The sequence below is a fragment of the Nestor notabilis genome, unplaced genomic scaffold, assembly GCF_000696875.1.
Source record: "Nestor notabilis isolate BGI_N333 unplaced genomic scaffold, ASM69687v1 scaffold30609, whole genome shotgun sequence".
Taxonomy (NCBI): Eukaryota; Metazoa; Chordata; class Aves; order Psittaciformes; family Psittacidae; genus Nestor; species Nestor notabilis.
The window spans coordinates 9,254-28,310 of NW_009942929.1; the positions used below are offsets into that span (position 1 = coordinate 9,254).

The 19,057-nt window shown below is 39.1% G+C and overlaps 1 protein-coding gene across 2 annotated transcripts; it reads right to left on the reverse strand.

Moving 5' to 3' along the window:
* Positions 1-12,572: 12,572 nt before the first annotated feature.
* Positions 12,573-18,000, reverse strand: LOC104411259 (sister chromatid cohesion protein PDS5 homolog B-like). 2 transcript variants are annotated; one of them, XM_010021640.1, is made up of 4 exons: positions 17,542-18,000; positions 17,349-17,450; positions 14,273-14,414; positions 12,573-13,452 (listed from the first exon to the last, which is right to left on the reverse strand). In XM_010021640.1, the coding sequence occupies exons 1-4, from the start codon at positions 17,976-17,978 to the stop codon at positions 13,417-13,419; spliced, it is 717 nt and encodes a 238-aa protein (XP_010019942.1). In that variant the 5' UTR covers positions 17,979-18,000; the 3' UTR covers positions 12,573-13,416. The 2 variants fall into 2 exon arrangements, with proteins under 2 accessions (XP_010019942.1, XP_010019943.1); XM_010021641.1 differs by lacking the exon at positions 17,349-17,450.
* Positions 18,001-19,057: the final 1,057 nt, after the last annotated feature.

Consider the following 19,057-nt stretch of genomic DNA (forward strand, 5'->3'; position numbering starts at 1 on the left):
GAGCCTACTTTCTTCAGGAACAGGCTGGACCTGTTTGAGTCCTCACAAGCAGCGGCACACTGATGCTCCTGAAAAGGCTCTGGAAGTCCTCTACCAGTGCCGGGAGAAATTCCAAACATCTAGATTTGAAAGCGGAACCCAGAAATGGCTGCACAACTTGCTGTGCCCATCTCTGAGAAAATGGGCAATGGCTGTGTGGAGACCTCATAGCAGCCTTCCAGTATCTGAAGGGGGCCTACAAGGATGCTGGGGAGGGACTCTTCATTAGGGACTGTAGTGGTAGGACAAGGGGTAATGGCTTTAAACTTAAACAGGGGAAGTTCAGGTTAGATATAAGGAAGAAGTTCTTTACAGTGAGGGTGATGAGGCACTGGAATGGGTTGCCCAAGGAAGTTGTGAATGCTCCAACCCTGGCGGTGTTCAAGGCCAGGTTGGACAGAGCCTTGGGTGATATAGTTTAGTGTGTGGTGTCCCTGCTCATGGCAGGGGGTTGGAACTAGATGATCTTAAGGTCCCTTCCAACCCTAACTATTCTATGATTCCTCACGTGTGTCTCATGCAACTGGAGTCTGCATTCAGCATTGACAATCATCTCCATTGAGGAACATTCATCTTGCCACATCAAATAATTTTAAAATTCTTTAAACAAACCAGACTCTGCTAAAGTAGTTCTTCACTTACTTAGATCCAGAGTCCACCACAGTATCTTGAGATTTGAATTTAGTACTCTGGATTAGGAGAACCATGATTTAAGCCCACAACTGTACAGGGCCTGGAATATATTGCATGATTTGTACTAATAATACATACTGCGTTAACACAACAATGCATAAGTTCCTGGTATTAATACCTAGAAAACAGCTAGAAGTAAAAATCTGATCTCAAGCTGCCAAAGCTGCCTGCAGGGATGCAAATGTATACAGGCATATATACATGCAGAAATATATAAGCTATTTTGAACCCACACTTAAATATAATCACAAGTCAGAAAAATTAAGATGAATCAATCTGTTAGCTTTGTATTTGTTCACTTCTAAACCATGCTAACACTCCTCTACAGTGATACTAAATGGCAGGGGGAATAAAAATTGAATGCTATAATAGCGACCTAAATTCGCCAAGCCAGGGAAAGTTTCTCCCTTTCATGATTCCCACTTCATAAGCTATGCTGTCACAGGAATGGGATCATACGATAATACAGGCTGGAAGGGACTCCAGGAGGTCTCTAGTCCAAAATTCAGTTCAAAGTAGGGTCAGCCATGAGGTCAGGCCAGGTTGCTCATGGCTTTAGGCAGCTGGTTCTTGAAAAATCTCTGAGGGAGACTTGTATAATCTCCCTGGACAACCTGTCCCACTGCTTGACTGATCCCATTTTGATCTGTTTGTCTTCATAGGTTTCTGCTTGCATCCAGCCTTACACCCATATTCAGCTTCTGACTTTTGTCTCCCTTCCTCATACCATGCTTTGCTGTGTAAAGCCTGAGTCCATCTTCTCAGTAACCTCGCCACAGGTATCAGCTGGCTGGTCTTAGGTCCCCCAAAACCATACTGAAAGCCTTGCTCTGTCAGCTTCCCCTCACAGGGCCTGAGCCCCCCCTCCACCTGAACTCACAGGAATTTATCAGTGTTTCATGTACTCAGAGTGCCAAAACTGAGCACAGCATTTAGATGTAGTCTAGTAAATAAGAGCAGATAAGCACCATCTCCTAATATCCTGCTGGCTTTGCTCCTGTAAATATATCCCATAATGCTGTCTACCAACTCACGCAGGTGATTTTCAGCAGATCTGCTGCCCAAACTCATCAATCCTCAACCCTGTATTGTTGCCAAGGGTTCTTCCTGTGCAGGGGCGGGTGGACTTTCCATTTGTCCTTACTCAATTTCACAAGATAGGTGTTCCCATTCCTCCAAGGATTCTAGGTGCCTCTGTATGGCAGTGTATTGACTACCCCCTCCCATTTTGTAGCATCTGGAAACTTTGTGAGGAAACACTCTGCCATCTCCTGCAGGTCACTGATAAAGCTGTTAAACGTAACACATCTCAGGACATGTCCCTGTGGCACCCCAGCTGTTACCAGCCTAGGGGCAGGGTAGCCCTTGAACCACTTTCCCTCCAAGTCCAATCATCCAACCACTCTTTCTACCCAGCTGGGGGATCGACACCTCCAAAGCCTAGAACCAGACTACAAGTGCAAGAGAAAGTCTTCATGTTCCACTATGAACAGCCAGAATATGCATTCCCAATCTCATCCAATTCAAATATGGCCTGGATTGAAATGCTGTATGGATTACCATCTGGACCATCCCTGGGAGGGAGTTTAGCTTGCAGCACCTTCTTCCCATCCCAGGAACCACATCTTCATCTCCCACCTCCATCCACTGTGGCACGTTTAAACCTGTGAGTGGCAAGCTAATCTCGAGCCATGTCTGTTCTGCATCTCCATAACCACCTGTTTCTCCTTTGGCCTCTTGCTTTACCTCAGTAGTAAATCACTTAAGCTTTCATCCCAACTGGCCAAAGTGCTCCCTTGGAAACCAGCTCACGAAACTGAGGGGATTAAGTGACAGCACATTGCTAGAATCTAAACCTGTTACCAGTCTCCTTTCAGCACCATGAATTTATATTGCTTCCTTCCAGCAGAGAAAAAGCGTTGTGTGACTTGGTCAGCACATGACTGCTCATGCAACGTGCAGTGAAGTTACTTCTCTTTGCAGAGGGCTGAAACCACTCCTATTTTTTTTTATTCAAAGACGTTTTCTCAATAATTCACCTGAACACCAATATCTCAAATTCAGTGCATTGAAACTTCTCATCTATAAGAACCTGCAAGTTCGCATTATTTATGCATTTGTTTTGGACCCCTTTTTTCCTTGGATATTCGCATGGTTTGAAAAGTGTATTTATTCCCATGCTTGGTTTCCCCATTTTTCATGTTTCCAATTCTCCTCTGCAGTAGCAGATCTGTGAAAACAGGTATGTGTTCCAGTGATGCTGAGAGATGAACCTTCCTTCTCAGGCGTTGCTTTTAATCACTGCTGCTCATCAAAGCCTTTTGGTCCAGTGAACATAGGGCAAAGGGTGGTGGCAGAATGCATTTGCTCTTGCTAAAATAGGCAGAACTTTAAGAGTTTTAGACTTGAGATAAACTTGTTTTTCCTCACTTGTATTATTAGACACAACTAACATGAAGGAATAGTATAGCGTAGATGGGAATCCACGGCAGAAACATCAGAAGAAACTGAGAAGATACAGAAGGTACACACGTCCGTTTGGGGTTTTTGTATGTGCTGATTTTGTTTTGAGCTCATCACACATTCTGAGGAGTTTTCCATGGCTATTGCCAATCTTCTACTGAACTCAGATGCTGCCTGCTCTGTAGAGCAATCATGCACTCTATTTTCCCATAAGGACTTGGAACTTTCTCCTTTGTTTGGTAGCTCTCTCAGTCAAAGCCATTATGACCATTTCCACACCAGTCTATTCTATGTCAAGAAAAGTAAGAACCATGGTTCAAAAAGGAAAACAATATACTATGCTTAAGTCCTGCAACCTTGTTTTCAGGATGATTTCACTATAGTTTGCTTTAGCACATTAAAAATGTACATGTATAAGAGGGAAAATAAGAGGCACAACCTACCAGGCACTAAAGTTCTTACCAATGAGCATTTTCACAGGCTTGCACAGAAGCCAAGACCAAGGAACGCATGGGGTTTCCAGTGCATGGCAACCACCTGCCCTCTCTCACCAGCGTACACATGACAAAACTGTTCCATTTCAGTTCTTACTCTGGAGGAAATTAACACATCAGATGTTTCAGAAGACTAATGACAGAAATAGCAGAAAGGAAAATAAATACACAGCTCCATTACTTTAATAATCATGGTTCATTCTTGGCTGTATTTCTCTCTGCCATGTGAAACAGGAGAGTTTTCCCTTGCCACACGCAAAGCTGTCATGTTCTACATTCAATTTCCTTGTACTCAGCATTTCAGTCGCTCTCAGCTGCAGGAATGTACCCATAATAGGTACAGGAAAAACAAGTAGGATGCTCATGTCTCTCAAAGATTATCCACTATTGCCTACACTAATTTACTTTTTATTCAAGTGAGCTGGTATGTATTCCATAAAAGTGTTCCACCATTTTTAGTGCAGTTTGTAGTTTAGTAGCAGTTAGCTACTATCAAGCACACACGGGCTCTCAAAAAACTCCTCCCACCATACTGCAGGTAGTGTCAGTGTGCCAGATGACCTCCATGAGCTGAAATCTGACTTTAGATTTGTGAAAGCATGGATGAGGCTGCACACAGATGCACAGGGGATAACCAGAATACAGGAGACTTCCAAGCACTGCTCTGAGAGTAGTTTGGGTTCTGGGAGAACTCAACTCTGACCACTGACCTCCTGGAAGTATTTCACAGAAGGGACACAAACTACTATCCTGTTGTGCAGCTACTGGTTAGAAATAGCAGAACACCTAGACAGAACACCTGCAAGGGAAATTAATAACTTAAAAGATGTCCAAAGGTTTGAATCTATGCAGTTAGACCTAAATTAAGCAAAAGGCTCATGAGAAAAAGACTTGAAGAAATTTCCTGGATGAGATGAAACTCACACTGCTTTTGAAATGAACATCATAGAGGAATGGAGAAGTGGGGCTGAAAGACAACAGAAAGGGATGTGGGAGTATCTCCCTGTGTCTAGTAGAGGTAACAGCTACCAGGAACACTACATTTCATTACCAAGAACAGTGGTATCCAGAGGTTCAAGCAGGGGATCCACCTTGAGAAGCACCCAGGTGTCTCAGTCTTTCTATCTCAGGAACTTAAACTGAGAAACACTTTGGGGATTTTTCAGTCCCTTTATAATAAAAAGGGATGACCCAGCTACTTAACAGCTACCTTAAAATCGTCAGCAGCCTTGAATTTAAATAGGGTGCTGGGTCCTAAGCAGGGATGGCTTCAGTACTACAGACTACTTTTTCTTGCTGAGAATAGGAACTGTAATAATGGTACTCCTTTCCTCAGGTACAGAAGCAATGCCACCAGTGACCTCCAGAGCAGCCATGTGGTCCTTGTTTGGGAACACCAAAGCCACATCAGCTCCAGAAGATAGGTTTTTGTAATCTACTCTGCCTCTACAACCTCTGATTGAGCCAAGAGATCTCAGAGCACATTGGCAAAACAATGAAATGTGTGGAGATAAGGTAAGAAAGAACATTGTTCCCTGTCCTTAGTACTAACAATGGAGAAAGTGGCTGCTTCTGAGAACCAGAATGTGCCCAAGCCCACAGACAGGCAAAGGGACCTGAAAAAGCAGTTCTTTTCTAGAGTAATTTTTGAAACAGGTCCCCTTTCTCTCTTAGTATGGAGGTAAAAAGACTGGAAGTCACCAAAAAATCATTCCCCACTCAAAGAAGAGCCCCTGTAGGGGCAGGAGAATAGACAGAAGACCTTCCTCTGTAAAGCCCATCAAGTCACTCTTAAGAGTGAATCAGCTGCTAATGAGGCAACAGAAGACACTAAGAAAACAACACACAAAAAACTATTTCATCAGGAAATTTAAAGAAACAAACAGGGCATTAGGCACACGGTATGTACAAACTTACACAGCACATGAAGGAGAGCAGTCGTATGGCTCCCTGAAGACTGCAGAAATATTCTCCAACCTTAAGCAGTAAGTTTGTTTGGAAAATGTGCATATATGTAGTCAAGAGAAAAATGGTTTGCAATTCTATGTGTACTATATAGACAACACTTCAAAGCTCCACCTTCATTTTGCTGCTTTAGGCCAAGTATTTGCATATATAAACAACATATGTATCTTGTAAGTGAATGTGTATCAAACAGAAAGAAGGCCCTGACTGATGAAATCTGTTTCGCAACTCCACAGGCTCCAAGAGAAACAACTGGTTTATGCAGGAAACAAGTATTTGAGGCTAAGCAACATATAAGATTTGTCTGTGGCAAAGGCTCTAGTATGTGGCAGCAACACATTACCTGTTCTACACTATTACTACTTCCTTTTTTTAGGTAGATCATAATTGGCTCTTTTAGCTCAACATGTGTAAACAGAAAAAAACACAAAAGAAAACACACATTCCAAATTCAACAAAAAGTAGCATAGAAACTACAAAGGAAGTCACAAGTTGTGACCAAATTAATGAATTAAGTATGGATTTCAAGTGTTCTCCTGATACATCAAGTATTTTATCTAATCTGATAGCATTAAGTGACACTAGTTCTGTGTTATGGCCATCTCACACTTCCTTATTTTGAATAAATACAAAAATGGAAAGCAGGCAGTGGATGCTGATCTGATATTAAATACCAGAGTTATAAAAATAAACCAATACAAGTGGCAGAGCAGCTTAGGAAGAGAAAACAAAATTCATTTTTACATCTCTGCAGAGATTAAAACACCATTCCCTGCAGAATTAGTGTAATATCCCATAATCTGCTTCACACATTTGTTGGGATAGTACCCAGGTATGTAATCATTAGAAGCTGCTGAAATAATGTATTTTATGAGTAACTTTTCCTATTCCTTCCATGAATACAAGGAAATGGTTTGCAAAACTTGATCTTCCCTGCTGCAATAATCTTCATTTTCTTTCACATTCCTGTCAAAGACTTGCTTCTTCCCTAATACCAACAGCAAGAAGTGAACTGCCCGTACCCCTCCAAACTATTTCTCCTTTTGGTCTGTTTTGTATTTGGGAGCACAGAGTTGGCTACTTATGCTTCAGGGGAGTCCTCACTTGCCATTTCACTGGATAATGCAGGCCAGATATTGGGAGACGGTTTCACAATTTTGCAGAAGTACTATGACCTTGGAAGGAGCTTGATTCCCTAGATGCTGGAAAACTGAAATATCAAAATGTAGCAGCTGTTCAACTAGTCATTCTCTAATTCAGCTCCACAATTCAAACGCACCTCTTCCAAAATGTGCTGCAGTTGGGTAGTAGTCTGATGACTGCTTTTGTTTCACAACACGATGGCAGCATTTAGTATCACAGAATCTCTCCAGCTGGAAGGGACCCAGAAGAATCAGAGTTCGACTCCCTGCTCCTTACAGAACTACCTAAAACTAAACCATATGACTAAGAGCATTGACAGATGCTCCCTGAACTATGACAGGCATGGTGCCATGACCACTTCTCTGGGGAGCCTGTTCCAGTGGCTGAGCACATCCTCTGTGAAGAACTGATGTCGCAAACGAGAAAGATTTGGAAACCTGGCTGGTTGGGGTGCGCTGAAAAGAATGAAAAGCACCAGTGACTGAGCACAAGAGACACACCGTCATGTAGGAGAGGACACACATATATGCGAGGGAAGGGGAGAACTAGCCCAGGCTGCTAAGAAGGTATACTGAAAGTAGTAAAAAGTAGTAGAAAGACTGAGTCACCAGGGTTTCACAAAAAGCTGCTAAGAAAAGAGGTCACACTGAAAGATTTAGTAAGAGGCACTATAGGAGACATCGTTACCAATGGTCGTATGTTGCTATCTGCAGTGTGCACCTGTGAGGACTGTTGCTATTAGGCAGCTTTGAGAGCTCTAGTTTCCAGATGGCTTATATTTTGGTCTCTTTTGCCACATTTTTAGTGCTGCATTTAAATGGATGCTGCCTTAACCTAATCTTCCTACCTATGGAGGTTAGAAACCTCTTTTGCCTAACTATCCCAAATTCCTTATACTTGCCCTTAGCAGCAGCTATCATCCTCTTTCAACAAACACACTATGGGCACTAGTCTCAACTCTGTGTGTCTTCTTACATACATTTCAACACTCCAACTTCTTCCTCCACATCAAAGAAAGCAACACACCAGTTCTCCTCTCTTACATAATTATTAAAAATGAGAATATCATCATCACTAACATAGTTTCTCTTATCTAGGCTTTCATCATGAACAGAAGACTCCTATCACTGGTCATCTGGTATTGAGTAACTGCTTTCCCATCTCATTTATCTGTTGATTCCCTACCCTTTTCCTCATCTCTCTAGCATCTTTCAAATTAATAACTCATTTCTAATACAGCACTTTTCACCCAACAAACCTCCACATAGCATTGTTTTTTCATCACCTAATCCATATAACAGAAGATAAAGAGAAGGTAAATAAAACCATTACTTTTCACTCCTTCCTCCTCCAGCTCTTATCTTTTGAAATGGTTATGGAAGGACAACAGTAAATGCCTTTTGGGGAAAACCCAAAGGCAGTTTTCACTGCCTTTCAGAGTATGCTGCAGGTCAAAGGTTCCAGAGATATGGTTGTGTACATCAGGTTCACGTAACATGTCACTGCATCTATAGATATGGCTATAAAATGCTGCTTAAAATGAAAACCTTATTGTTTTATTAAATATGGATTAAAACCTCTTCTGTTCGTCAACATATCTTGAGTTTACAGAATTTAGTTTTGCTGAATAGAAAGCTACTACAGAAACATGTAAGGTTAAAATGTATCTATGAAAAAGGCAGCTGTTCCAAAGACTATTTCAAGGTGCTATGACTTTAGAAGAAAGCTGGTTTACATTATCAGCGTGTCTTCTCAACATACTAAAGAAAAAGCATTTTAGGGCAAGAATGTTTCGTTCTAACACATTCTTTTATAATACCAGCATAAGTTACTACTACTTAGATTGTTACTAAGTTTTATTCTCTTATACTGCATACCATAATTCGAGCAATTGTCTTCTATCTATAGAAAATTGGTAAAATGCAACAATACTGACAGAGCCTTACAAAATCTAACAAAACCTTACAGAACCTAACATCTAAAACCTTCAGCTCTCTAGATCTGTTCATAACTATGTAATCAATTTGTGAATTGCATTATTTTTTAAGACTAAAATTATTTCCAAGCAAGCAGTCAGCATATTCAATAATACTGCTTGGATTTTCAAAATACTCTTGTTTCTTTGTATCTACATACATGAGGTAGGATACAAGCAGCAGAAACATAACTAGCCAATACCTTGCAAGATGTTATTCATCCTCCAAAGAAACTATATGTTAAAACTAATTCCAACTCATCACATGATGACTGAAATACTGATTTGCAGGGGTAGAAATCTGTATTTGAGACTTTCTTCCTTCTTCCATAGATATAATACAATGCTGCTAACTCAAAAGAATATACAATATACATCTTCATTATAAAAATGAAAGCGGTACTAAAACCACATGATGACCGTAGTGAGGCACTGGAAAAAAATGTAAGTGTGAAGCATAACTGCATATACACACCGTATCATACTATGTTTATCCTGCCTATACAAATATAATGGCACTTGGTAAACTCTGTGCAGAAGGTCAGACCTTTTAGACAGCAGAATCTGATGAACTTTTAAGCAAGTTGTCCTGTATTTCTATCCCAGTTGGCACCATTCAGGTCTTTACTTTTTTACTTGCAACAAAATGCCAGAAACTGTACCGTACATAATGAAGCAGGTGTCCTATGTTGGACAAACCTACTGACACAGCAGGGAGTCTGCTTATGTGTGTGTAATGTAAGTCACTTCTGTCAGCATTAGGAAATTGCACCTAAATTAGGAAATATCTTTTGTAAAGGCAAACATCCAACAAAGATGCAAAGACTGGAATGGCAATCTGAGCATGAAAAGAACCAAGAATGCATCCAGGTTCTCTCCCTGATGGAGGACTAGACAGAGGTTCTTAGGCGAATTTTATCATTTTGGTCATCATAAAGCCATCGGACTAATGGGATGCCCATCTGGAACTCATCTTAACCATGTGTTTGTAGAAATGCTGCCTTGGACAAGCCTGCTGGTATAGCTGAACATGTTTCTTCAAGAAATTCTTCATGAAGTATGTACTGCACCTACCTTGATGACTTATACATATATATATATTTAAACACAGACAAGTTTAAAAATATCACAAACTCAGATTTTTGTATGTCCAAGTTTTACAATACATTTATGCTCCCTTCATTACCTGACCTATTTACAAAAGTGTTAGAAGAGTCAAACATATCAATATACTTGGGTATGTACTCGTATTTGCACAGGACAAATGCAATGACGAACTAACCCCACAGAACCATAGGAATGCAGACTTGCAGGATCCCAAATCTACTCTGTGTGTTCACAAAAGCAGACTTCGATAACCTGTCAAAACCTACACTAGACATGCAAAAAATAACAAGGAAACTGTACACACTCCTCTGTGAGAAGTCTGGTGGTGGTTTGGGTTTTTTTAGAGTATCAGATGACAAATGCTATGCCAGAATGAAGTATTTAATAGCCAAACCTAAGCTTTTTTTCAAGTTACGTACAAACTGATCATATTCATTTTCAGTGGAAATGTCTTTAATAATGTGAATGCTTTTTTTATAAATTCTAATGGTTTTGTTCATGTAGATTGAAATGTCAAAACAGCAAATGTCAAAATATTCAAAAAAGGGTTTAATTTTGCTAGAAAATGAAGTCAATTGGCAGAGTCAAGTACAGTTACTACAGGATTCTAGAGTGTCCTGGGTGGAATAGGTGTACTCACACTAGAACTTTCAAGCAATTTCGTATTTCCTTCCTACTGGAGTGTTTTAGCTAGCCCTAAATATTTATTATCTCTGCTGGTGACAAGTGAAATATCCCATGCTTCTGGAATCAGAGTGCATTATTATTAAACACTAGTATCAAGATTACAATCAGAGTGCTTCTGGAATCAGAGTGAATTATTATTAAACACTAGTATCAAGATTACAATCACTGTTTGCATTCTGCATATGAACTACAGATCACTGAAAGTCTCCTGTTGCACTGCAGCAAGAAAAGTAAATGTAACACAAATGAGCTTAATTTGCTGCGAAGTACAGCACGATACTTCGGTAATCTCACAAAAATGTCATACTGGAACTTGTTACAGTGAGTTCAATTTGATCTTTTAATGTAATACAGTACATTTTTATAAACTTAACATTATCATTGCAGAAGAGCATGCTAACTCAGTGTTAGCAATTTATCTTTTATACATAATTATACTCTACTGTAGCTACTGTATGCAGATCTCAAAATGTTAGTACATAAAATATTCATTTTCTTTATATGAGATGAGAATGAACTTAGAAGAGGTTTGAATATAAGAATGAAATATTTGCTGTGCCTATTTCTCAAGAAATAATGAATTACACATTATAACCCAAGAAACCATCATTTAAATTGCAAAACTATAGTTTAAATTTACATTAGACATTGTGATCAGTAATGTGCATCAATATTCCATGAAGTTTAACCTAGCCATGTTTATGCACATAAAGCCTCAAGAGTCTGCAGCAGTTTCAGCATCAATTTTTCATATTTTTTGTATAAAATGGACTTAAAGGTACATCTTCCATAATGTTTTCAGTGCAATTCTGTCAAAAGAGGAAAATATAAAGCTAGCTTTCAATCATTTTATACCATAAAAAACACCCCAACAGCTTGCATTTGCCCTGCTGAAGCGTAAGTAAGCCAGTTCCGTTGTGCCAACTATTTCAAAGTCAACTCAAATCAACCGTAACTGCCTTTTTAGGCAGCATTTCCCCTATACCTATAGGGATAAACGTTGAAAAGCTGAATACTGAAGGGAGTAGGGGGGAAATTAAGCTGAGGCAGAATAATATTTATAATACCTTTCTCCATTAGTAAAAAAACCCAACATAATGAAAAAATTATAACTGTTTCTTAAGTGGTGATCTTAAAATTTGGAAACCAGTAAATCCATGTTTTAGCATTATCGTTTCCTCTAATCTTTATAGGCCACCCTGCAACTCTAACTTACTTATTGATGGATTATGTGAAAATGCTCCATTATTCAATGAGATAAAATTTTCTCAAGTTAGAAATTGATTTTTGCACATGTTGTCAACTGTAGGGAACCAGAGGGAGAACAGCACCTCAAATTACCGTATGTGCTTGGCTAAGCATAGTGTAGTAACCTATACATTTTGGTTCAAGGACACAGTTTGTAAACTGTAAAACTGCATACAGGATACTGCTTTAAGTATTTTGTTTCTCTTTTTTTTTTTTTTTTCAGATTATACCTTAAAAATAAAAAATAAAAATCAAAACCCCAACCTCTTTATGGTAGCAGAAAATAAAAATGGAGCTTCATACAAATCTTGAATACCCTGACTGCAATAATCAGCAGCTGGTTATTCAACAAAAACTTAGCTCTTCATACCAAAAAAATTTGGCTCAAAACCCAAAACCAAAAAGGTACGATAAACTCTCAATAAAAGATTCTCTCATGAGGCAACCTACCATATACTACTGCTAGATACGAGTTTCCAAAAAAACATTACATCCCATTTTCAGCACATTTTTCATAAACATGCAACTTCACTATAAAATACAAAACACTTGGCTCTCAAGAACAGCTTTATAAAGACACACTGCATCAATAAAATTTTTCTTTGTGATTAACTTTACATTGTTATAAGAACTGTATTTTCACTAATGTTTATATATCAGATTTCATATTATAATGTAGTAATAATTTGCTCTTTGTGAACATCATGTTCAGAAGGAAATATCTATACACATTAACATACTAGACTATTAAAAACTCAGTTACAGAATTTTATTGATACAGTAGATTAATAAAAACTGATGGGGAAGATAAAATGGGTAGGGTATTCAGTACATTTTTTAATAACACGCTTTTAAAATTAAAATATTTTAAATCCTTTTTGAATTTTCAATGCCACTAGAAGTCCAGAAAAGTCTGGCATCAATACTGAGGTGTAAAACAAACAACTTCTTTCACAATTTGCATCTCTTGTATTATTCTATCCAACATTGTTCAACTGTAAAAGAAAGTAATTTAGCACCTCTGATGATAAGTAGGTGCCTAAAGGTAAACACTAGATTAAATCCATGAAGCAAACAAAGACCATTTTTTTTCATTCTTCTTCTCAACAAATAGTGGCAAAAGAAAGTGGCACTATTTGTTCAACTGATTTTGTTTTCACAGTTAAATGTCAACAAGAGTACAAATACGAACACTGACAGATATTGCTTGAGATCAATTTTCAACAAACTGTTCTTTTTTAAATCATAGATCCAATAAACAGTGGGGTACTGTCAGTTTAAAGCCGCAGATAAAAGCTATACAAGCACTTTAGAAGTCAGAAACATTAAAAAAAGAACTATTTACAGTTTTCTTCTTTAGTTCGTATGTCTACAAAGCCAGCGCACATTACACTTCACAAAAATCCACAGTTAATGATATCAACGTGTGTGGCTAAAGCTTGTGACCTAGGGACTGCAAATGCAGGGGCAGGAAAAGTAAAATAGGTTTGTCTTTTGTTCAGCAACCCCATTTGTGCACTAACAGCTTCATTCAGTCTCAAGCTTTATAGTAAAAGCATTCTTCAAAGCTTTCACCTGGAAGGCTGATAACTACATGCTCACTCATCGCCTTTCCCTTTTGGAAGTTCTGCGACGGACCTGTTTGGAGAAAAAGCATTTGTTTTTTACAGGAAAATATTTGAAAAATTTAGGAATAAATATGTTTTATAATGGAAAAAATGCTTAAGTCTCACAATAACATTTCAGTAACTGTATAAGTGTCATTCATTACTCATCACAGGGACAAGTCCCAGTCCATGACCAGGACATAATTTTGTTTGATGATACTGAGTCTGCATCCTTCAAATATTAAAAAATCATCTAGTTTCATTTTTTAGAGTTTTCCTATACTCAGATGTTCCAATCATCAGAGGTGTCCAAAAGCATGAAGGCATTCACAGTAACATTTTTAGTACTGCTATTAACATTATTAAGTATTTGTATGAAATAAATATAAACTTTTTTTAACATATTTGCATACACTGGTAAGAGGAAGAAGTTTGTTTAGGATTCTGCTCCAAGATCTCATACTTATTTTCCAGCACTATTCATTTTGTGTCTTCTTTTTTTTGTATAAAGAAACATTATTCACTGTTATGATCTAGCTGAGAAGAATGGGCAGGAGTTACCTGGAAAATAATTGCCATGAGGTCATACACAACTCCTAAGCTATAGAGAACAGAAAATAGAAGATGCTTGACAAAACCTGACATTTGCTAAGGAATGCAGCTTCTCTGGGAAGCTACAGCGCAGTGCCACTACACAACAGTGGCAGTTGACAACCACCTCATTCATTTTAAAGGAGGAAGGTTAAGCTCTAGGAACAGAAGCTTAACCTTAACAGAAGTCATTCTCTGAACATCGACACACAGAGGACACCACAAAGACTCTCAAAGAAAATCTCAAGCATTTTTCTTACATTGATTGTGGAGACTTCCTCTTCTTCCGTTACCTCTTCCTGGGGAATGTCATCACTGACAGGTGAGCTACTCTGAAAAACATCCATCTCTTCGCTAGATTCATTCTCTTTACTGGCTGCTTGTTTGGAACGTCCTGCACGGCTACAATCAGAAGAAAAACAAAGATCATTTTCACAGTATATGGCTCTGCACATGTATAAACACATGTATAAGAGCAAACACTCTTAAAAAACAGCAGCCTTATCATTTCATGTTATATAGGTCTTATATACCCATCTAGTTCATCCACACATGGAATAGAAGTGAAACTAGAAGACTGGACAACAGCATTTTAAAACTCCTTCTTCCAGGTTAAAGGGTTAGGAGTTCAAAGTTGGGCAATTTCTGCCTCTACACAAGACAGATTTCTCTCTTCAGTGCCAGAATATGGGCCTAAGAAAGTTGATGCAACGGTAACCAGTGAACAGGGGAAGCCAAACAGCCAGAGACAGAACACTTGGTTGGATTTGCTTTTTCCTCTTATATTCAATTCCATGAAGAGATGTGCTCTGCTTCGACAGGAGTTTATACACAACAGGATTTGAATAACTGAAATGCTTTTACCGACCTAGAACCACCTTTGTTGCTATTTATGAAATTAACACCATAATGAACTTGAATGCAAATCTGCCAAGCTAGCTCATGCTAAGAGCTGGAGATAATCAGGATAGCAATACCTTCATCAGGATAATCAAGAAAACTCAGTCGACAATATCATAAATTGTCTGTTAGTGATGGGAGCTGAACCACAAGCAAAAAGCACCCATTTGCTTAAAATAAGAACGAGTCCCCCTCCCGCCTTAGAATAAAAAGGCCAACTAGATACGCATCCAAAAACTACACAGTTGCACACATATCACCATTTTGGTTGGGTCATTAGCACAGTTCAGAATCAAATCCCAGAATCATCCTGCTTACTGCAGATGTGGTCTTGGTGCACCCAAACTAGATAACTTTCTGGACGAAATTAAACCAGAAACTGTTCCAAACAGCCAACAAACATACTTCAGTCCCCAGTGGGGGCACACAGATCCAGCGCAGCTGCATTCTGACAGCATCAAAGCACACGTGTGGTGGGAACCACACTAAAATCTATAGAATCTCTGAATTGCGTATAGTAATTACAGTGTAGTACAGGGGCTTCCAGCATCAACCAACATGACACCCACTGAGAAACAATACAAATTAGCCCAACTCAAGCCTTCCAAGACTGATAGAAAGAAGAGAATTGAAAAGGAAAGAGAAGAATTACTCACAAATTCATCTTTTCACAGATTACAAAAATAAGCCAGCTCACATGTACCAACTGGTAACCCAGTTGGCTATCAGAAATAGGTTATACGCTATCAATCTCATAGGTGATTTTACCTTGTAGGTAAAATCCCAAATTCTTATGACAAATCCAAGGAGCCCAGAAAGCTTTAAGCATTTGAATTCTAGATAGATAGATAGATAGATAGATAGATAGATATCTCTATATATCTATCTTGTGGTACACAGCGCTGCTCAGTCTATCAGCTCCTTTCTCTTAAATCTGCTGTAGATACACGTGTGTAGAAAAGGGAGAAAGGTCTGACCACAATAGACTTTGGAAACTGAGGAATTATTGTGGTCTCACCTTTTTGATGCAGATTGGGAAAGAGGACAGTCACAATTTGGGTGGTCTGATCACACACAAAAAATCCTTTTATTTTTGGATGAAATCTAGAATAGACCCACAACTCACAACTTACTTGAGCTCCTTGTGCCAGCTACAATGTACGTACACATGAACAAGAGCTACGCCTGTTACTCATCATATACTCAGTTTACTTTGTTTAAAATGGGGTAAAGAAATACACTGATTTCACTGTGAAATGAATCAGAAGCTATTTAAGGATTAGCACATCACCCAACACTAGCTCATGGGCATGTCTTCTCTGCACAACAGTAGCAGTTTCCAACTCTTGTTTCACTGTACATGTAGCAGCGACTTCTGCAGTAACCAAGGCAATGTCAGGACCTGTGTTTCTGATTACAGAATAAAGGAGCAGGAGAGGTCTAACCTGAGGTAGGGAAATAGAACACTGTTTTGGGGTATTGTGTGTGCGAAATGCCAGAACACGCAATCTGGTGTGAAATTAGAGTCTGAATTGAGGGTACAAGCTTGTTCAGGCAAAGATCTTTGTTATGGAAGATTCTCCAGGGACAGGCAAATTGGTACATCAAGGTGCCAGAGGAAGATCAAAATGATGCTAACTAAGCCCAGAAGCTAGAAAAACAACAGAGTAATACAAAATGCCAGACTGAAGATGTGCATAAGTAGTGCCCTAAGGAATTTATCATCTGCGGTCTAGAAAAGTATCTTGCGAATCTTTTCCACGAGCTGCAGTTTGATACCTGTGAGCTTGTAAGTCCTGTCCACTTATACACCTCTGCTTTACATATGTTGCATATACATGTACAGAAAAGGTAGATACATCTGTAGTTTCTGACAGCAAGTACTAGAAAATTAAGCTAGCCGCAGAGTTCACCTTCATTTTAGAGCTTAATCTGCCTCAGAATTTTCAAGAGCTACTATCCTTCACAGATTGTAGCACATTTTATTCATCTGGAAATGATTCAAGTGACACAAATTACAAAGTGATCATTAATTTAAGCATCAGAATAAACTTAATTCTCCACAATATTGTTTAACCACAATAACAATTTGACTCTTCCTCCCTACCCAAAACAAATGGGAGCACTTTTTGCTCCTGGAAGTCCTAATAAAGCACTGTCTTTAAGGCCTTCATATGCCTTATTTTCTCCTAGAAGAGCTAAAGTTGTGTATATGCTACCTGCGCACATTAAACTTACTCATAGCCTCTTGCTCTGGTCTGAGGTGTTCTGGGAGAAGCAGCTAGGGAAAACATTTTAGAAATAGCAATGGAAATTTATTTTCTTATCTGTCAATTAAAGGATTCTGAAATACTTTCAGTAAATGATTGTTTGGGGGCACAGAGGCATAGTTCTAATTTTCACTATATACAAATTTAGAAAATGTTCCCCACTTACACTTTTTTTGGCTGTGATGGTGGTGTGTTTGATGACCTTCCTCGTCTTTTCTGTGGCGTAGACTGTGCTGATTCAACTGTACTAGTTTCAGATGGTTCTGCTCTGTTTTGAGGAAGACCCAAATTGCAAAGTATCAAATTATAACTAATGTCCAAGGATAAAAAAGATGCAGCTTACAAGAAGACAGACTTACCTCTGTTGTGTTCTTTTAGGTGTCCTATTTTGCCTGCCTTTTGGTTTTTGTTCAATGTTTTCAGTTTGCCTTTCTTCCTCTTCTTCCTCCTCTTCTGCTGCAGCTGCTGGCGGTTGTTTTTTTTTGCTCCTTTTTGATGACTTTGCTACTGGTTCTTCCTTTGGTGTTCCCCCATTATTTGCTTTGGGAGGGCGTCCTCTTCTCCCTTTCTTTGGTGGACTATTCTGTTCATCCTCACTTTCTATTACATCTTCTTTTAGCCTTTTTTCCTCTTGCCATTGTGTTTCATCAGATTCTGAAACAACTGCAGGTCTCTTCCTTCCCCGTTGGCTGCCTCGAAGTTTCTGCTCTTGACCCAGTTTATTCAGGTCATCTATGCTTAGTTTCTCTTCCGCATCTGTGATAGCTGCTTTCTTCCTTCCTCTAGGCTTCTCCATCTCTGACTGAAAAGGTAAGATTACACCTTTAAATTTAAAAATTAAACTGCCATATTAAACTGTCAGGTATGCAAAACCCACAGAAACTTTGCCCTCCAAGAGAAAGACTCTTCAAGCTACACAGCTTCGTAACAATTACACAATCTAAGATGGTCCACCATATCCATTTCAGAAACCTTTGCAGAAGTACAAACACAAACATACATATAAAATGCCAGACAAGAGAGAAAGATTATTTCAAACACTGAAGCGCGTAAGGTCTTCATTTGTATGCTCACCTGTGTCAAACACAATTTGCTAGAACATCCATAACTGCATTTTTATCAATAGGAAAATATAAAGATATAGAAGATGGAAATTGTCAATTTGTGGTTTCAGCTCTGTTGTGAACTGCCAGGGTGCTCATGCCTGGGCTCCCATGCTGGTGGTGGCAAGGAATTAATATAGAAGACAACAGGTAACCTGAATTTGTAATTGTAGAAAGAAGCACAGGAATTAGTGGTAGCTGCCAAAGCATAGTTGTGAGAGCTACACTAAGACTCAGCATTTGCTCTGTGCAGCAAAAACCCCACCCAAACCTTAAAAGAACCATACAATGTTTGGGTTGGAAGGGACCTCTAAGGATCTTCTAATTCCAAACAACCTGCCACATACAGGACACCTCCCACTAGACCAGGTTGCTCAAAGCCCCATCCAACCCGGTCTTGAACATTTCCAGGGATGGGGCATCCACAACTTCTCTGGGCAACCTGTTCCAGTGTCTGGCCACCCTCACTATAATGAATTTCTTCCTAATATCTCATCTAAATCTACCCTCTTTCAGTTTAAAACCATTGCTCCTTGTCCCATCACTACAGGCTCCTGTGAAGTCTTCACCTTTTCTTATAAGCCCCCTTCCTATACTTGAACAGTGAAGACATCTCCTATCGGTTCATGACTTCAGCAACGCAGCTGTTGACCTGGAACAGCAACATCCCTGTTATTCCCTGTTCTATTTGCTTTTGCAGTGATTGTACATGCGTCATTGCAGTTGTTTTTACCAGGTAAATAGTTATCATAGAATCATAGAATAGTTAGGG

What these genes read in the sequence shown, in the direction of transcription:
- LOC104411259 (XM_010021640.1), bottom strand. Translation starts at nt 17,978, where the DNA reads ATGGAGAAGCCTAGAGGAAGGAAGAAAGCAGCTATCACAGATGCGGAA. An exon ending in CCTAAAAGAACACAACAGAG is followed by an intron (nt 17,451 to 17,541) that starts GTAAGTCTGTCT and finishes TCCTCAAAACAG; the next exon opens with AGCAGAACCATCTGAAACTA. An exon ending in AGGAAGTCTCCACAATCAAT is followed by an intron (nt 13,453 to 14,272) that starts GTAAGAAAAATG and finishes TTCTCCAAACAG; the next exon opens with GTCCGTCGCAGAACTTCCAA.